The sequence below is a fragment of the Enhydra lutris genome, unplaced genomic scaffold (assembly GCF_002288905.1).
Source record: "Enhydra lutris kenyoni isolate GAN:26980312 unplaced genomic scaffold, ASM228890v2 scaffoldscaffold64, whole genome shotgun sequence".
NCBI classification, from domain to species: Eukaryota; Metazoa; Chordata; class Mammalia; order Carnivora; family Mustelidae; genus Enhydra; species Enhydra lutris.
Genome location: NW_019154148.1, coordinates 8,972,839 through 8,993,278, shown reverse-complemented (window position 1 = coordinate 8,993,278; position 20,440 = coordinate 8,972,839). Strand labels below are relative to the sequence as shown.

The following is a 20,440-nucleotide window of genomic DNA, read 5'->3' as shown; positions in this document are numbered from 1 at the left end:
GCTTGTGGGTTTGGATTTCTGGTAATCTCATTCTTTTTTATGTACTTGGATGTTGAGGGCTCCTTAAAACAGGAAATCTGTGGGGTCCTATGGGAGTGAGCCCCATTTCTTGGTAGCCAATGGCATGGTGCCTGCACCTGTGATGGGCATTGTGAACATAAGGATTATTTCCTTTCCAGGGGGAACAAACTGTAGGATACTGGGGACTCTAGGTAGAGTCTGCTGAATGGCTGTTGGAGGGGGTTGGAGCACCTAATGCTGTTTAAGGTTGCCTGGAACCCGAAGGCAGCAGGCAGGGGTGAAACTCTCAAGTCCACAATTTTTTTTTTTTTTTAAGATTTTGTTTATTTGAGAGAGAGGTGTGGGGAGAGCAGGGGAGAGAGAGAGAGAGAAGCAGGCTCCCTGCTTGATCCCTGGACTCCGGGTTCATGACCTGAGGCAAAGGGAGACTGAGCCACCCAGGCGACACATAAATCTGTACTTTTTATTTCCATCATCACCAATTTTATTAATACAGTCAGGCAGGAAGATAAGGAGCCAGGGACAGAGTTCTGAAGTCTTGTGGGGTCGGCATTTAGGCTCTGGAAGAAAGTGGCTATCCCAGATGGCTTGAAATGTGTCTTCACGACCACTAACTAGTGTGAGTGACTCTAGGACAATCAGACCCTTGCTCAGGATTAACTGTGGGCTACTCATCAACTCATTTTCCATCCTTTTCTAAGCCTTTCCAGTGTCATGGGGCTTGGCAACCTGGGAATTACTTTTCTTTTCTTTTTTATTGTGTTATGTTAGTCACCATACAGTAGGGAATTCCATTTCCAAGTTAAAATTCCACCAGTGAGAAGCATCATGGAAGATGTGGAAGGCAGTTTAGAAATCCTATTATTTATTGAGGAATCATGTTACTCACTTCTCCTCTGGCAGAAGCAGACAGAGCATGGCTTTGGCAGAGAGGACATCCTGCCCCCCTTAGCCCCAAAGTGCACACACTACGGCAGTGCTCCCTAAAACTCACCCACCACCAGGTGCTCCCGGCAATGGCAGCCACCGGCAGAGGTTTCTTGCTGCCCTTCCAGAATCCCACTTCTGAAGGGCTGACAGGATCCCAGGAGCCATGGAGGCATCCTCTGAGCCCCATCCTCCCCCTCTCCCCACAGATTCACCAGGGTGTGAGTCAAGCCGGGAACCATGGCCTCATCCCTGACTCCCCCTCCTCCCTCACCCCCCACATCCCACCTCTAAGATTGACCATTCTACAGCTTCAACGGACCTCTTTTCTTTACATCAAGTTTTTTAGTATAATTTACATACATCAAAGGTCACCCTTTTTTGATGCCCACTTCTGAAATTGGATAAACATACAGTGATATGTTCACCATTTTAATTAAAATATAGAGTATACCCTTCATCCCCCCAAATTCCCTCCTGGCCCCCACTGATCATCCCTGTCCACCCCCCCCACTTTGATCTTTGGCAACCACTGAACTAATTTTGCCTTTTCCAGAATGTTCTATAAACAGAATCATAGAGGTTGTAGCCTTGTTGACTTCTTCCACTTAGCATGAGGTTTGGGGGCACTTTTCCACGCCATGCATTCCTCTGTAGGCATGCACCACGGTTTGCTTACCCAACGAGCTACATATGGGCTTGGGTTGTTTCTAATCTTTGACCATTTGGAATAACGCTGCTATCTTTATGTCCGGTTCTTTGTGTGGACATGTTTTTATATCTCTCAGATACATATCCGGGAACAGGGCTGCTGGCTGATATGACAGAAGTATGTCTGATGTTACCAGAAATTGCCAAACTGTTTTTACAAAGTGGGCATGCCCACTCCGCTTTCCCACAAGCCGCGGATGAGAGTTCCAATGGCTCCACGTGGTCAGCACCGATGTTCTCTTTTTTACTGCAGCCATCCTCGTGGCTGTGTAGTGGCAGCTGTGCCTCTTCATGTCCCTCAAGTCTTGAAACAGTTTCAAATCAGTTCCTTCTTCTTGACACCTGCCCCAGACCAGGCCTCACCTTCTCTTAGAAGGGCCTTTGCAATAGCTCCCTCACTGGTCTTATGGACACAAGCCCCCCATCTCCGAAACTCCATGGGCTCTAGTGATCTTTCCAAAATAAATACCTAAGCACATCGTTCACTTCCTTTCTTAACATCCCTCAGCAGCCGCCCTTTCCCTCCACAGATGGGACCCCTACGCCATAATGCCCCAAGGGCCAGCAGGTAAGGGCTAATAAAGTCATGGCCAGAGATGTGTTGTAAGGAGTGGCGGGACTCTGGTGAGCTAGGGGGCCTCCCCTCAAGGGGCAGTTGCCGCTCAGTTCCAGCCGGCTACTGCCTTCTGTGAATGCAGGTCCCATGGTGGCAGAGCTGCTAACCAAGAGAAACCAGCAATTGAGATTTTTCAAGTGAAAGCTCCCAATTTTCAAATGTTGGCAACCAAGCCAATTTAAAGACAAACAAAAAAAACTGGGTTAAACAAGGCATACTGGTGAACTGAAGCGAGCCCATGGATCTCCAGTCTACAGTGCCCGTCCAGCCCAAGGCCCTACTAACCCACCAGTCCACCTCTCCCATCTCCAGCAAGACCAGGTGACCTTGGATTTCCTGAACACAGCATGCAGGTGCTTACTTCTGAATCTTTGGGTCCCGGTGCCCTTTCCGCCTAAACCACATTCCTGCTAGCTTTCCAGCCTCAGTTGGGGATTCCGCCTATCCAGGAGGACTACCTCAACTGTTTCTCCACACCCGGCAGGCTAGGTCAGCCGCCAGTCCTGCTCCTGTGTACCACACCCTCCCCACCACTCATCTCACGTGGCCTCCGCCAAAATTCTGTGCATTTTTCCAAGCATGGACTAGACTCTTCCCACCTCATCACCTCAGCTCTGTGTCCATAAATGTTCCCTGTATTTCATAAACCAGAAAAGGGGAATTTAAGGGGAAGCACCCACAAGTGCCCTTTAGTGAAATGACAGCTCTGACAGCCAGGCTTTACTAGTCTCCCATAATCCTTGATGATGGCAATTTTTGGCTCCCTGTTTTCTCTCGTGCACCTGGGGCAGGTGGTCAGCGAGGCTGATGTGAGGACCAAGGTGGGCCCCCCCTCAGTTCAGATCACACTCAGGAGCTACAATTTCAAGCAAGGATGGGCCACAGTCTGTTTCAGAAAACTCCCTCTGGTGGCCAAGGTAGGGGGTGGCCTAAGGGAGGACCCCATGGAAGGATCGGTTCTTCCACGGTACTCCTCTTCTGAGGCCTTGGTGCCCTCAGCCTGGCCCTGCGTCGCAGGCCTGCCATCCTCCCCAAATTCTGCCACTACCCTCCATGCCCCCAAGCCCCTTGGCCTCCGCCCCGCAGAGCCCTGCTTCTTCCTCCCAATTTGTCCCCTGCCCTGATGACCCAGAGGTCTCTGGCGTTCTGTGCAGGCTGCTCCTCCTCCACAGTCCCCCACTCTACCGGTCCCCAAAGCGTGCACCGCTCCCTACCTATCCACGGAACTCTGATCCTTTTTCAGTGTGTCCAGCCTTCCTGCCTCACTCTCCGCTCTGCTTGTTCAAACGCAAATCTCGCAAGAGGCAATGCCCCGGCTTCTCCCGTCATTTCACACGACCCAGGGCCGCTGGAAGCCGAGCGAGGAGCCACAGGGTTGCAGGAGTTGGCTCAAAAGAAGGTGAGTGTCAGGGCACCCCAGGTCCTAGGGGGACCTCGGCACTGCGCTCCCTTCCTCCCCATTTTCGACCTTGCCTTTCTCTGAGTCAGAGGTTTGACCCCCGCCCCTAGTACACCAGCCCGTCCCCCTCCTGCATTCCGTCACGGACCCGCGGGGAACCCAGTCTGCACGCGGCCACCTCCTCGCTCTCCGCTCCCCGACTCTAGTCGTTCAGAGAAGGCCGCAGAGTCCACGACCCCTGCCTCTCCTCCCCACTCCTCACCGCCTGGGCCTCCACGTCCTCCCGGGCGCCACCCCGCGCCGGGTTTCTGGACGCCAGCCGCCAAGGCCCCGGCCTCCCCTAGTGCTCGCCCTGAGCTCTCCCGCAAATGGCTGGCTCGGTTCCCCGACAGGCCGCCTCACCGCGGCCACCCTGCACCTGCCGCCCGGAGCGCCCGGCTCTCTGTCCGCCCGTAGGCCCTCTCCGCAGCCTCCCGGCTCCCGCGTGCCGGGTGGTGGGGATGGCTGACTCCGCGCGCGGTCGGATCCAAAGGGCGCCCCGCACAGGCCAGCGCAGCTGCGCGGCCGCCGCGCGCCGAACGCCGCCGAGCCGCGCCGAGCCCCGCACGGAGACTCCGGCTCCGCCCTTCGCCCCGCCCACGCCGCCCCTCACGACCCGCCCCCCGGCGCGATTGGCCGCGCCTGCCCGGCTCTCCGCGCGCTGATTGGTGAGCGCGCGGGTCGGTCAGGCCGGGCGCCGCGGCGGCGGCGGCGGCGGCGGCGGCGGCGGAGGAGAAGAGAGCCGGACCGGAAGGGTCGAAGCGCCCCGGCGCCCCTCACACCCACTGCGGCGGCGGCGGCGGCGGGGCGGAGCGGGGCGGGGCGGCTGGCTGGCCGAGCCCCCGGCAGCGGAGCCGCGAGCTGCCAGTGCGCAGCGCCGCCAGTCCGCCCGCCCGCCCTCTCCCCCTGGCGCGGCGGCTGGGAGGCGAGGTGAGCCCGGCGGGCGGGCGGGAGAGGCCTGGCGGGGGCTGCTCGAGCGGGCCCCGCGGGGAAGGGGCGGTGGGAGGGCTGCGCGGCCGCAGTCTGCAGGGCTGGGGGGCGCGGGGGCGCGGGGCTGGGGGCTGCGGAGCTGGCCGGGCTCTGTGGGGGCGCAGGCGGCCCTGGCCGCCGCCCCTGCCCTCCCGGCTGCCGCAGTCGCCCCCTCCCGTCCGGCTGTCAGCAGCCAGGGGCTGCGGGCCCGCTCCCTGGCCTGGCTCGGGCAGACGTGCGGCGGGGTCCGTGGACGCCATCCCTCCGGACTGAGGGGCGCGCAGTGGCATACCCGCGCGGGGATGCTCAGGACCCCGAGTCTGGTTCCCGCGACCCTCGAGGTTCTTCTGCTTTCCCCTAGGGAAGGTGGGGAAATGTCTCCCGTTCTGGACAAGGTTGTTGTCCGGCTGTGTCAATGTGTGTGAAAGCGCTGGAGCGGGAGCCCGGGCTCGTCTGCGGGGAAATTGGGCGGGATCCTGCCCCATGCTGGTGTGAGTAGGGCAGGAACCCTGTCCCCTTCCGCCCAGAGACCCCCATCCCCGCGCTCCTCCAGTGCCTAGTCATTGCACCTTCAGTGCCTAGCAGTGCCAGAGCGGGCCCTGCCCACCTCCCCACCACTCCCACCACCCGGAACACTGCCCTCCAGTCCCACCCATCGTCTCTCATACCTTGACGGCGCAGCCCTGTTTACCTCAGGACCTTTGCACTTCCGTTTCCAAAGCTTGGAGCTGTCTCCGTATCTCTGCACAACTGGCTCCTTCTGGTCGGATGTCTCATTTTCCAGGAGGCCTTCCTTGACCGCTCTCTTTCCCCCCTTAGTCATTCTCATTATTTTGTTCAGTTTTCTGCCTAGCCTTGCCTCTGGGTTGAAACGGCTGTGTCTGTTGATTTTGTTTCCCCTACTAGGATGTAGCTTTTTGAAAACAGGTAGTTGTCTGATTTGTCCCCTGCGTTGTCCCCGGTGCTTAGAAGGCACACAGTGAGAATTCAGTGATACCAATTCAGTGAACGAATGAATGACCCTGCCTGCTGTTGCTTCTGCTTTGTCAGTTTATTTAGTGACTTGACTAACTTGTGAAATATGTAAGCAGATGGAAGCTTGTTCTCGTTTTGCACAACATCTTAATGTCCTTGACCCCTTTATTTGGTAACTGTCAGAACAAGCTGTGATATGAAATTTTACATTTTTGTGATATTTTAGCTCTAATTTCCTGCCACATGTTCGGGAGGCAGTTACCGAACTCTGCATTATCTAGGTCAGGCTTTCTGCTCGGCCCTGGGGACACAAAGGCAATAGCAACAGGGTCCCTTCCTCCAGAGAGCCCAGTAGAGGCGGCAGATACATGGACAGGTTAGTGCCAGGACAGTGTGATGGAGTGTAGTGGAGGGGCTCCTCTGTGGAAATGTGGAGGAAGTGACAGGTGGTGCTAGAGTTGGACCCTGAAGAGAAATTCGCCAAGCAGGGAGAGGCACAGAATGGGGGGAAAGGGCAGGGTGGAGGAAGGACATTAGGCCAGTCTGGGCTCAGGAGTTAGCCGGCAGGGTGGTGTGGACACTGGAAAACCAGACCTCACCTGGCAATCTTAAGAAAGAAGTCGGAACTCTACCTTGTATTCCTATGCTCCTGATTCTCAAGTGTTGGCAGTAGCTAATTTAAAAAAAAAATTCAGTGCTCTGAGCCATGCAAAATCCATTTAGCTTGGTTGCAAGACTGTTGGATCTCCAGGGCAGGGTGTGTAGGAGGGCAGAGCGGGAAAGGTAGCCCAAGGCCAGGGGAGTGGGGCCCTGTTTGTTTATTCTGGTACTCTCACTTAATTGTCTCTGGTGACCCCCTGAGTAGCAGCTGTGAAACCCATTTCTGCAGAGGCGGATGTGGAGGCTCACAGAGTTCCAGCAGTGAGCTTCACAGCACGCAGCTTGGAAAGTGAAATTTGAACCCAGGCCTCTCCCCAGAAAAGCATCCTTTCCTGGGTTCCTCACTCTCCCTGTTCTCTTTTGGCTTTTAATTTGTTCTGAAAGAACAACATCCAATCTAGGTGTTTGCCTCCATTTAATCCTCCCCCTCTTTTTTTTTTTTTTTTTTTCCCAAAAGGATCCTGCAGGGTTAAAGATAATCCTATTATGGCATAGTCTTCTCTGGAGAGCTTTGATATTCCTGAGGATTTCATGTTTGCGACGCCAGGATTAAAATGTGTTTGAAATAAGTGTTGGAGGGCATATTCAATTTGTCTATTTAAAATAAAATGTTCTTAATTTTCTGGATAAAGAAAAGTGCCAGATGAAGCAATTAACAGCGAGTGAAGCAGTTGTTTTCGTGATGCATGAGGTAAAACAGAAACCACATTTTCTTAACACTTGATTTGGCAGTCGGGGCAGCTATTTGTGGTTTAAGTATGTAGCTAGACTTCTCCTCGGATTAAGATGACTTTTTTTGTTACATCATTTTCTTGAAAATAATTAAGTTTGTACTTGGCCTTTTGTGATTGCGTCAACTAGTTTCAAGGTCCGTCTTTATTTTTTTTTTTTAAAGATTTTATTTATTTATTTGACAGAGATCACAAGTAGACAGAGAGGCAGGCAGAGAGAGAGAGAGGGAAGCAGGCTCCCTGCTGAGCAGAGAGCCCGATGCGGGACTCGATCCCAGGACCCTGAGATCATGACTTGAGCCGAAGGCAGCGGCTTAGCCCACTGAGCCACCCAGGCGTCCAGGTCCCTCTTTATTTTAACTGTTTATTATGAGAACTTGCAAACACAGACCAAAATTAAATGATAGTAACCCGCTTCCACAGTTACCAACTCCTGGCCCATCTTCTTTCACCAGCACCCCCCATACTATTTTCAAGAGAAACCTAAATGTCATGTCATTTCATCCATGAATGTTTGAGTATATATCTTTAAAAGGTAAGGACTCTTTCAAACTTGGAATCACAGTAATGCCTTAATATACTCAAATAACCAGTCAATGTTCACATTTCCAGTTGCCCCATACGTTTTGTGGTTCTTTAACAGTTTGTTCATTAGAATCAGGATCTAGATGAGGTCCATACATTGTGATTGGTTGGTACATCTCTTAAGTTTCTTTTAACTTGTAGATTGCCCCTCTATTTTTTTTTGTTTGTTCATTTTTCCTGGGAGTTGATTTGTTGAAGCAGTTGGTAGTTCTGTCGCATTTCCATCGTTGCGTTTTATGCACTGCATTTCTGCAATGTAATTTATCATGTTTCTCTGTCTTTCCTGAAAATTCGTAGTTGAATCTAGATGTGGCTTGTTCAGATTTAGGATGTCCCAGGTGGGGTGCTCTCTTTGCTCTAGAGGCAGATGCTCAGTGCCTAGACCCATTGATTCATTAAGGGTTGTATTATTTGAGAGGAAAGTTTATATATATTTTGCACAACAAAGGCTCATTGTTTCAGATTTTTATATTGGCCTTTGAGTTGCCACTTAAAATATTTGTAATGGATGCCTCAAATCCTCTTTGGTAAACGCTGGGGTATAAATTAATAGAAAAATAATGAGCAAGAGTAATCACCATTTTAACATAGGACTTTTTATAGTTAAAGAAGTTTACTAAATATTTGAAGGTGAAATTCAACAAATTTGATTTTATTTAATGTATTTGAGATTTTTTATGTGTTTGTTTGTTTTTTTGGTTTGGTCCCATAAACTATTTCACCACCCCCCTGCCCTCAGCTAATTTTACTTCACAAGGATTACACACTCTAAAACTTTTCAGAGATAGTCAAAATGGATTCCAAGGACACATGGATAACAAATGAGATAGTTCTCTTTTTCTTAGAAATGAGCCATTAATATTAACTGCCTTTATGTTAAATGGGTTCTTGCCTATTCTGAAGTTGTAATTTGAAGTGTTTCTATAAATGAATTTTTTTGGCTATGAGGAGAAAGAACAGAGTGAACACCTTTTAGTATATGCCTGAAGTTTGTCTTTTCATAGGCTGGGATAGGAGAAACTTGGGGATTTGTTTAAAAAACAATTTTATCCTCCCTCCCCCACAATGATGCTAAGAATGAGAAAGAATGAACGCTTTTAAAAGAACTTCCTTTAAAAAACACTATATATGTGTGCGTATGTATTTGTATTTGTACAGATCTGTAAGTGATTTAATTCATTGGACATTTTAAGTATTGTGTAGCTCAACCAATGCTGCTATTAGTTTGATTTTAACATATCTGGGCTGAGGGTGCAGCCCAAGTAATAAATCCACCAGCTCTGATTCTGAAATCAAAATCTGTTTCACCAACTCCTAACTAGACTCTCAGAAACACAGCACCTCTTAGGAAGCAGGTGTCTTCAGCAAATGTCCTGAGATGTCCCCTGCCAGGCACAACCTCTGCACAACCCAGTAATGACCGTGTCATCAGCTTTCCCCCTTAGCAGATTTTAGTTCACATTTTCAGAATGCAGACTTGGTGGGGTGGGGGGGAGCAGTAAACAGAACGGGTGTGATAATCTCTGTCCTAATGTCAGCTGACTTTGAGACCTTGCCCTGTGCTGGGTTCTGTGATCACTGTCCCCTGAGGTTGATTCAATGCTCATCCCTGTCTTACAGATGAGTGTAGTCCAGGATCGTCCAGCCAAGTGGCAGGCCTGTTGCCCTCTGACCCCAGAGTCCCAATCATTTTTTAAATAGGTATCTTTATTGTGCTATTACATGTTACAGTTTAGTATCTAAAGAGAAAATCTAGAAACCCTATTCCAGACAGCTATTTTGACAATTCTTATAAGAAATATTTACTCTAAATCTTAAGTCTGTATACTATAATTTAGAAGAGAGTAATATGTGTTTTTTTCTTTTTACTTTTTTGCCCCCTTCCCATTTCTCCTACCTAACCCTACCTCTAGCAACCACCAATCTATTCTCTTTATAAGGTTGGTCATTTTCATTTTTTTTTTTTTTTTTTTTAAGATCCTTCATATAAGAGAGATCATACAATATTTGTCTTTTTTTTTTTTTTTAAGATTTTATTTATTTGAGAGAGAGCATGAACAGGGGAAGGGCCAGAAGGAGGCAAAGCCAACTCCTCACTGAGCAGGGAGCTGACCATGGGCTTGATCCCAGGACCGTGGAATCATGACCCCAGCTGAAGGCAGGCATTTAACCGACTGAGCTGCCTAGGTGCCCCAGTATTTGTCTTTCTCTGTCTGACTTCTTTCACTTAGCACAATACCCTTGAGTTCTGTCCATATTGTCATAAATGGCAAATTTCGTTCTTTTATGTAATATTCGATGGGTATATAAACCACATCTTCTTTATCCACTCACCCACTGATGGACACTAGGTTGTTTCCATATCTTGGCTGTTGTAAATAATGCTGCAGTGAACATGGGGGTGTGTATATGTTTTCAAGTTAGTGTTTTTGTTTTCTTTGGATAAATATCCAGAAGTGGAATTGCTGGATCAAATGGTCGTTCTATTTTTTAATGTTTTGAGGAGCTTCCGAACTGTTTTCCATAGGAGCTGCCCCAGTTAATATTCCCCCCAACAGAGACAAGGGTTTCATTTTCTCCACATCCTTTCCAGCACTTGTCATTTCTTGTCTTTTTGATATTATCCATTCTCGTGGGCCTGAGGTGATCTTGCACTGTGGTTTTGATTTACATTTCCCTAATGATTAATGCTTTTGAGCATCTTTTTACGTACCTGCTGGCCATCTCTATGTCTTCTTTGGAAAACTGTTCAGATCTTCTGCCCATTCTTTAAGGCAGATTATTCGTGGGGTTTGTGTGTGTGTGTGTGTGTGTGTGTGTGTGTGTGTGTGTGTGTGTTTAAGATTTTAGAGAGAGAGCATGCGTGAGCAAGGGTGGGAGGGAGGAGTGGAGAGAAAGGGAGAGCAAGGGAGAGGGAAGGAATCTTAAGCAGACTCCTGGCTGAGTGTGGAGCCCCACGCAGGGCTTGATCTCATGACCCGGAGATTAGGACTTGAGCCAAAACCAAGAGTTGGACATTCAGTGCACTTAGTCAACTGGGTGCCTTGGTTGTTTTGTGTTTTCTGCCATTGACCTGTTTGGGCTTCTTATATATTTTGGATATTAACCCCTTATCAGCTATATGATTTGCAATTTTTTTCCCCCATTCTGTAGGTTGCCTTTTCTTTTGCTGATGGTTTTCTTTGCTGTACAGAAGCTTTCTAGTTTGATATAGTTCCACTTGTTTATATTTGTCTTTGTTGCTCCTGCTTTTGGTGCCAGTATTAAAAAAAAATCATTGTCAAGACCGCTGTCTGGGAGCTTACCGCCTGTTTTTCCTGCTAGGTATTTTATGGTTGCACTCAAGTCTTTAATCCGCCTTACGTTAATTTTTGTGTGTAGTGTAAGAGTGTTTGAGTTTCATTCTTCTGCATGTGGCTGTCTGGTTTTTCCAGTACCATTTATGGAAGAGACTGTCCTTTCCCTGTTGTATATCATCAGCTCCTTTTGTCATAAATTAATCAACCATGTATGTGTGGGCTTTTTGTTCTGTTCCATTGATACATGTGTCTGTTTTGTTTTGTTTTGTTTTTTAAAGATTTTATTTATTTGAGAGAGAGAGAGAGCATGAAGAGGGCGAGGGGCAGAGAGAGAAGCCAGCTCCCTGATGAGCAGAGGGCCTGAGGTGGGACTTGATCCTGGGACTCCAGGATCATGACCTGAGCCGAAGGCAGTTGCTTAACCAACTGAGCCACCCAGGTGCCCACATGTGTCTATTTTTATGCCCATACCATACTGTCTTAATTACTATAGCTTTATAATACTTAATTACTATAGCTTGGAAATCAGGGAGCATGATGCCTCCAGCTTTGTTCTTCTTTCTTAAAATTGCTCTGGCTATTCAGTGTCTTCCGTAGTTCCATACAAATTTTAGGATTATTTGTTCTAGTTCTGCGGAAAGTGCCACTGGAATTTTGATAGGAATTGTACTGAAGCTCTAAATTGCTTAGGAAGTATGGACATTTTAACAATACTGGTTTTTCCAGTCCATGAACACAGAATATCTTTCATTTATTTGTGTCTTTAATTTTTTCCATTAATGTCTTCAAGTTTTCCGTATAGAGGTCTGTCACCTCCTTGTTTAAAGTTATTCTATTCTTTCTGATGCAGTTGTGAAAGCATCATTTAATTTCTCTTTCTGAGAGTTCACCAGCACATAGAGACGCAAAAGATGTTTGTGTGTTGAGTGTGTATCCTGCATCTTTTTTTTTTTAAGATTATATTTATTTGACAGACAGAGATCACAAGTAGGCAGAGAGGTAGGCAGAGAGAGAGGAGGAAGCAGGCTCCCTGCCGAGCAGAGAGCCTGATGCGGGGCTCCATCCCAGGACCCTGAGATCATGACCTGAGCCGAAGGCAGAGGCCCAACCCACTGAGCCACCCAGGCACCCTGTGTATTCTGCGTCTTGACAGAATTTGTTCCGTTCTAACAGTTTTTTGGTGGAGTCTGCCCAGGAGCCTGCCCTCCGACTCCAGAGCACTGATGCTAACCACACCACCTCACTGCCCCACCGGATTTCTTCTCCCACTTAGCTTTGCCTTTAACAGACATTTACTGGGCACCCAGGATGTAATTAGTAGAGGATTAGGAAGTGAATCAGACACATTTTCTGCCCTGAAGGAGCTCACGGAGCAGAAGTGGAGATAGATGTGCAGTGCAATAGAAGAGGAACATAGGTTGTGGTGCCAAACACGGGGGCATGCCCAGCACCGTTAGAAGAGAGAGGCTGCCGAGGACAGCGTGGGAGAGAAGCAGGCGCGTGCACTAGACTTTGAAGGAGGATGAAGGTTGGCCAGGAGGACAGAATGGGGAGGGAAGTCACTGCAGGCAGATGAAACAGCTCAGGAAGAGGCCCGCAGGTGCACGGGAGCCGGGGCGTCAGCCAGCATCTCCAGTGGTTCCCTATTGCCTGAGAGTGGGCCACGGGCCCTGTGAGCTCCTCCGCTGCACTAGGGATTGGAATGTGCTCTCCAGGCAGTCGGGTCACCATCAAAGGAATGTAAGCCAGAGAGCAGTATGACCACTGCACATGTTCAGCAAATCTCTCTTTCTCTGTCTCTCTCTCTCTCTCCCTCTCTTAACTCCTTATTTTGAAATCTAGGTTCATAAGAAGTTGTAAAAATAGTACAGAGTTCCTGTGCATCCTCCACCCAGTTTTCCCCATTGGCTGCATGTTTACATAACTGCAGCACAAGACCAAAGCCAGGAACGTGGCACTGGTAGTGTGTACATACGGTTCTCGGGCATTCTGTCACACACAGAGGTCGGTATAAACATCCCCACCACAGTCAAGATACAGAACAGTTTCCTCATCCCAGAGATCTCCCCTGTGCTACCCCATACACACACACACACACACACACACACACACACACGTCCCCACCATTCATAACCCTGGCAGCCACTAATCTGGTGTACAGCTCTGTAATTCTGTCATTTCAAGAATGTTGTGTGAATGGAATTATACTGTGTGGCCCTTTGGAGATGGGCTTTTTCCCTTAAGGATAATGCCCTTAAGGTCACCCAGGTTGCTAAGGGTATCGGTGGTTGGTTCATTTCTCTTGCTGACTGTGTTCTCTTGTGTTCCGTAGCATGGATGGACAGCACTTTGCTTAACCATTCACCCACTCAAGGACACCTGAGTTGTTTTCAGTGTTGAAATGTGGGTGTTAGTGTTTTAAAATGTTAAAGTGTAGGTGCTGTGAAATCTGTGTACAGTTTTTTTCTTTTAAGATTTTATTTATTTGTTTGAGAGAGAGAGAGCATGACCAGGTGGGGGGCAGAGGGAGAGAGAGAAGCAGGCTCTCTGCTGAGCAGGGAGCCTGATGTGGGACTCGATCCCAGGACCCTGGGATCATGACCTGAGCCGAAGGCAGATGCCTAAGCAACTGAGCCACCCAGGTGCCCCATGTAGTTTTTTATGCAGGCAGATCTCCCTTTCTAAATGGCATGTGTACAGTGGTTTGGAGGTAGCAGGAATGGAGGCGGGGAAGGCACTTGGGTGGTTGCCATGGTGAGGAAGAACTGAGAACGCCCTAATCAGAGCGCAGGGAGTTGGGGCCTGGGAGGGGCAAAGGACAGGCCCTGGTACCTGCAGGGGGCCTGTGGGGAGGAGACCTCAACGGACCCTTCCTTCAGGGATGCTGTGATCACCAAACATGAATGTCGTCCTTTATCATAATTTGTAGTATGGTTTAAGAACTGACATCCAGAACGATGACTCTGAGATGCTGCAAGGCTCCTGATTATCAAAGAAAGTGAAGTTGTTGCACTTGCCGTTTTGGTTAAGAATTAAGGAGGAAAAAAGAATATTTTGGTTGAAAACGTCAATAGCAAGTATTGAAACCAAGAGGGTGATTGTGAAAATCTGCTTTTAACTGCAGCAGTTGGTTAATTTAGATCTTGCATGTTGTGGGTGTCCTGAACCATTTGTGTGGTTGAAGGTTGGCCTGAGTGTGAGGGCGACTGACTCGTCGTCATCATCAGAAGAAAGTGTCTTGGTGGAACGAAGCCAGCAGGATGCGACATAAAGGGCTGTGTTTTTTCCTGGCCTGGTCCTGACCAGCCCTTGGTCACTTCACTTTACTTTCTAAATACAGCGAGAGAGATATTAATTAGAACAGGGTATTGGGAAGGACAGAAATAGTGTCATCAGACACACCTAAATTGAGACCCAGGCTGTGCCGCTGTCCAGCTGGGGATCTGGGCTGCTTCCTCACTGTCTCCTAGCTCTTGCCCTGTCTACAGAGTAGGGGCGGTACTGCTCCCCCAGTGGTTGCAGAGAGGGGCAGAGGGCAGGGGGTTGTTTATAACCTGCAGTTCACAGCCTGGCCCACTCTCCTGCCTCTGGCCTCAGCTGCCCCAAACCAACCCTACATTTAGGTCTCAGCTTTTCATTTAAAAGGGTTTAATTTGTTTATTTGTTTTAATGTGAAATATGTGCATGACTAAAATAAAAAAAAATTTAAAAACCCACAGAAAGTTACCGTGGGAAGAGCGAGTCTCATTTCCCCCTTCATCTCTGCACTTGCTCACGTATTGTGTGTGTGCGAGCGCATGCACGGGAACCTTCCCACAGACTGGCATTTACTACGTGCATTCTTCAACTTTGTTGCCTTAAGGTTTCTTAGACATCATTCCTTTTCAGTACACAAAGTCCCTGCATTATTTTTAATCACTTTATTGTGCTTTCATGCCATAATTTAGTCACTCATTCCAAGTGTACCTTTGAGGTTATTTCTCCTTTTTTTTGCCAGTTATAGGAAGTGCCACCAACATACATTTTTGTCCAATACATGTATAGGACAGTAGTTGCCAGGTTAGGAGTCACATGCCTTTAAATTTTTCATTAGATAGTATGTCTTCTCCTCACCAAAAGTGTTTCGCTAACTTACAGTGCTTGGAAGCATGATGGAGAAGGCCTGTTCCTGCAACCCTGGGTTGATACTGTGAACAGACTTGTGCTCGTCTTGACTCCTCCTGGAAACCTTCCTTGACAGCCATATCTCACTCGCACATGCTCTCTGCTCGTTCCCTAGCTGCCCCGCAACACACCACTGTGCTGGGCCCCTGCCCTTGGTCCCACTTCTACCCCTAGGATACTTCCTAGGTGGTGTGATGATTATGCTCTTGGCCATTCGAGGAAAGGGACAGTCTGGCTAGTGCCCTCTTAATAACCTTTACCTTGTCCTTGGTGCACAGGAGGCCCCCATGAAGTGTGGGGAGGTCTCAGTGAATGGTAGCTGATGTCCCCATAGGACTCAGACATTAATATCGTATTTACAGTAGTTGAATTGCATGTATCTAGAGGAATTCTAGTGAATTTTTTTAAAGCATTTCTTATTCTAGGCTCTAAACAAGTTAGGAATGTTCCTCCTACCCCACATTTATCTGTAGAGTGGGTCGATTTTACTCCAGAATTCCTAGAGGGGATTCTGCAAGAGTCCTCAGTCTTAGACCAATAGGGATTTTAGATGAGAGCATTTCGTTCAACAAGGATTCATTGAAGCAGCGTGGTGAAGGGAGAAGGGCATGGACATGAACCAGACGCCTTTAGCAAAGGCTGGGCCAACTCCATCCCTTGAGCTGTCCACCCAGCACGCACAGGTCTGAAGAACCCAGGGAGCAGGGTGTGTCCCCCATGTCCCCCAAGGAGCAGAGTGTGTCCCTTGTGTCCCCAAGGAGCTTTTTCAGTGGATCATGGTAGACACCGGACACTTCCTTAAATTTCTCAATGTTTGAGAGGGAAGACAGACCTTTCCTGCTTTAGAGGTGCTCCCTGGCTGGGGAGGGAGACACAGGCAGACCTGCTGAAACCGCGTGACCATGCAGAAGCAGCGTGGGCGGGGACTGGGTCCTACTGCGGGAGCCCACGGGAGGAACCAGTGCCCACCGGCAAGGGAAGTGAAGGCAGTGACTGCACCTTCAGTGTGTTGATAATGTGGTTGTATGAAGAACTCGTACACTTCCCAATTTGTAAACTGTCTTCTAAAACCCAGGTGATGTCCATTTTGTTGAAATAGAATCTCAACAGAGTTGATTTCATTAACAACTAAATTACCGGCTGTCTTGGCTTGCCGCGAGGGGCTTTCTCATGCTCACGGAGCCCAAGGTTGACAGAGAAGGTGGCTCTGACAGCTTCTCTCTTCTGTTTGTGTGGGGTTTTTTTGTTTGTTTTTGTCTACTAAGCGCAACATCCTTTAATTTAAAAATTATTTTAAATCTTGAGATGAAAATCTATCCATCCTCAAACCTGATGATGTAATGTTCTCCCCAAATACACAAAAGCTAACCCAAGAGCGTGGCAGGCAGAACACAGGTCCCAGCAGCTATAGCAGAGAAGAGAGAACTCGGGATTGCTCATCGAGGGTGGAGGGGGACGTTTGTGCCAGCCTCCGAGCCAGCAGGTGGGCCACAGTGGGGGGCGGCTCCGTGCTGCAAGGTCATTCGGGACTCTGGCTGGTGGGTGGCTCTGCCCTCTAAGGCACATGACTTCCATATCTGGGTCGATGACAGCTGTTCCCCCTACCAGCAGTGGCGGAGAAAGATATGTTGGATAGCAGGCAGCTTTCTTTAAGAAGGAAGAAAGAAAAGAAAAATGCTGTCGCTCTGCTCACCCCTCAGGTGCCAAAAGCTGGTCATCTGGCCACACCTGGCTGCCAGGAATGCAGCCAGATGTCATGGCTAGTTGGGTGGCCATCTGTCCAGCTGGAACAGGGAGGCTTTAGTCCTAGAATGAAGGACGGAGGAGGGGTCCTGGAGATCTGCAGCAGCTTGTGGCTGTCCTGCTGCTCATCACTCTGGCACTGCGGTTTACCTGTCCGAAGCCAGACTCGCAGACCGCTTGCGCGCCCGGCCTCCCTCCAGCGGCTTCGCCTGATTTCCCCTCTTCTCCAGGTCTTGTACATGCTTCCTCCAAGACGTGTGCTCCCTTCTCGTCCACACCGGCCACAACCCTGTCCTGTTTTGCCAGGTCTCCCTGTCTTCAGTCCTGCCCACTCCAAGCCATCCCTCTCTCAGCTTCCCAAATGACCACTCTGAAAAGCAGGTCAGGACCCATGTCTCTCTGCCTCGATGGCTCCATGGCGCAGAGGCCTGGAGCCCAGATGGCTCAGCCACTGCCCTGAGAATTGGTATTTAAAAAAAAAAAAAAAAAAAAAAAGCTGGGAAACAGGAGTGAAGGAGTGGTCAGCTGGAGAAACTGTTCACTCAATTTAAATTCTTTATTTAGGCTTGTTATCAATCAGCTTATTTCCATGTTTAATGGAAATTCCAGGCATCGCTGTATCAAAATACAAATTATCACGCCAGTGAGTCAGGGGGTCTCCATCAAATATTAGATGGTAGAACAAACAGGAAAATTGCTGGAGCTGGGCAATAAAATTTTAAGTTCCCAGTTTTTAAAACTGTATAGAACGTTTACCTCTAGGACTCACTTGTTGGCTTTTTAATTTTTTTGTTTTTTAAAAAAGGGAAAAATAAATAGCTTGCTGACTTTTAAATAAATGTCTTCAGATAAGAGCCAGGGAACCCTGTCCATGTAGCTGCCTGCTGATTTCGGTTTGCTTGTCTTCTGTATTTAAAATCACACAGGCTCCTGCAGGGTAGGGATCTCGGCCTGTTGCCTAAACCACCAAATGGCCGCCTTGAGACTGTCAGTTTGGACTAATGTATCACAAATAAATGTCAGAGCACCCAGGTCATTGACTGCAGATTACCACAGTTCTCCGTCTAGAGCATGTGGGTATTGAGCCTGTGAGGGATGTGGGGTTTGGGGAACAAGGGCCAGTTCCAGGACACGCACAGGCACACACACCCACGTCATCAGGGCCCAGCACCCCGTTGTTCTGTAACTTCCCCCGTTTGCAGTCACTTTGGCCCAGGACTTGCTCTGTGTTTCATCACTTCACCTGAACTTGTGGACTCAGCCCTTTTGCAGTGTTTATAGGAATTGTAGACAGGATCCCTTTGAAACCTCTCCTGAGTACCTTCATCCCTGAGCCAGCCGGCATATGCTGGTCCCACAGGAGGCAAGCTGAGGAGGGTCACTCGGTGACATAATCTTGTCCTGGCTGGCTAACTGTACAGATACAAGAAAGGCTATTATTTCCTAGACCACTCCCTTAAAACGTGGTCATGCCGGGCCTCAGCATTCCGTCCTTCCATGGTGGGCTCAGTACCTCGGCAGTGTTGTTGCATTTTTGGTTTTGGGGGGGGGCGGTTTGGGGTTTTTTGTTTTGTTTTGTTTGCATGTTGTTGAAGTTCTTGGTGCAACCGAGTTTATCCGCTTACAGCCCCCTTGTCTCAGAGGCCAGTAAATTTGCTACACTCTTGGGGCGTCTGGGTGGCTCCGTGGGTTAAGCCCCTGCCCTTGGCTCAGGTTGTTATCCCAGGGTCCTGGGATCAAGCCCCACATCAGACTCTCTGCACAGCAGGGAGCCTGCTTCCTCCTCTCTCTCTGTCTGCCTCTCTGCCTACTTGTGATCTCTTTCTCTCTGTCAAATAAGTAAATAAAATCTTTTGAAAATTTTGCATGCGTGAGTTGCGCATGTGTAATCTCAGAATGCATGTTCATTCTGTTTTTCTTTCAAGGAACCCAACAACCATACCAACTCTTTGGAATATTCTATGATACTACATCATGAGTGACAGTAAATGTGACAGTCAGTTTTACAGTGTGCAAGTGGCAGACTCAACCTTCACGGTCCTCAAACGTTACCAGCAGTTGAAGCCAATCGGCTCCGGAGCCCAAGGAATTGTTTGGTAAGTAGGGTTTGTTTCAATAGCGTGGACCCAGTTTTTATCGTACTAAGAACTAAATTGTCAGAACTTAGAAACACGGTTGATTTAAAAAAAAAAAAACCAAAAAACTACTCTTTTCTTTGCAATAGGTTTTTGAACTAAATTGAGTCAACCTCTTGCTCTAGTTATATGTGGTCCTATTGTAGGATACAAACCTAAATTCTTCGAATGCTGCATAAATGTAAATAGGTAGCAGTTTTTCTTCCTTTCTTTCTTTCTTTTTTTTTTTTTGCTTTGTGTCTTTTTTCTTTTCTTTGTTTTTTTTTCCCTTTTCCATTTCCCCTCCTGTCATTAGATACTAGAGTAATAGGTATGACAGTGAGTTGTAACAGAAATTTGGAGTTTTATTCATTTCTTCATCCTGGCCACCTTTCCCCCTTCCCCTTTTACCCCCAAATCACTCCTATTCATTTCTAGGCGCCGTCACTGCAGTGCCTTGTCCTTCATTGGCAAGACGAGGCCAAGCAGTGTCATTATCACCCCATGGATTAACCAGAAAGGGCTGCTGTGTGAGGGGTTGGGCTGGCCGTCTCTTCCTTGGTGTCTCACTTCAGCCATGTGTCCAGCCCGTCAGAACCATTGGTCTGACCCTGAGCCTTAGTGTCTTGCATGGTAAGACAGTCAGCTGCCGCGCCATCACCGGCCAGCTCAAGGTAAACTCTTTCACGTGTTTTCTAGACTACAGTTATCAGCACTTCCCAGAGTTTTTCTCCTGTAGTCTCCCTGGGCAAGACTTTCTTTCTTTCTTTTTTCTTTTTTGGGTCAGTAAAAACAAGATGGTCTCTGCCTCTGAAGGAAACTGTGATAAAGCTAGATAGCCCATGTTTAGCCCTTGTAGGCAGAGGGGATTCAAAGTAAGAGAGAACTCTTCCAGATATTCTGGGTAGGGGAGCTGATGTTTGTGATAGAGGCTCTGTACTGGTGGTTTGAAGTGATCCCCAGGTTTGGAGACCTGCCGTCAGGGAATCAAGTATTTCCTTTAGCCTAGGTAGTTGGAGGCCCCAGGAGCTAAGAGGAGATGGCAGTGTAGAGCTTTGCAGAAGGACTAATGCAGGAGAAGGGCTGCGTGGAAGGAATGCCAGGCGTGTGTCTAAAATAATAGTGATCTCAGTTTCCAAGTGATGGCACTCTATATCGGTGCTTAAATCCAGGGTACCAAGAGAAGTTTGGATGGCCCGAATGAAGACACTTCAATACGTCTAAAAAGTTCCAGACAATAAAACATTCTTCTCATTTGGAATTGGGGGGTCATTTGATACAGGTAATTTGGCAAGACTGTTACCAAGGATGTTTAATGTAGTAACCGCAGGGAGAGACTGACTGGATGTTCATAAGTCACTGTAAAACGGAAGGTTTTATAAACTGTTGGCAGTTAAAATTAATGACTTCATTACAGCAGGGTAAATAACAGTAAAATCACATGCTACTTGATAAAATACTGTTTGCAGAGGTTGTGACTTCCAGGT

The 20,440-nt window shown here is 48.3% G+C and overlaps 1 protein-coding gene across 7 annotated transcripts in view; it reads left to right on the top strand.

Annotated features, from left to right (window-relative positions):
* The first annotated feature begins 4,585 nt into the window (after nucleotides 1-4,585).
* Nucleotides 4,586-20,440, top strand: part of LOC111158897 (mitogen-activated protein kinase 9) — a 51,463-nt gene continuing 35,608 nt past the window's right edge. For 5 of the 7 annotated variants that reach the window (XR_002641387.1, XM_022521203.1, XM_022521204.1 and 2 more), the window contains exons 1-2: nucleotides 4,586-4,643; nucleotides 18,765-18,935. Coding sequence is in view for 6 of the 7 variants with exons in the window: in XM_022521203.1 (XP_022376911.1) it covers nucleotides 18,814-18,935 (122 nt within the window). In the remaining variant the exon portion in view is untranslated. Of the gene's footprint in view, nucleotides 4,644-6,956; nucleotides 7,009-18,764; nucleotides 18,936-19,391; nucleotides 19,628-20,440 lie in introns of those variants that run through there. The other 2 variants (XM_022521202.1, XM_022521205.1) reach the window with 2 other exon arrangements.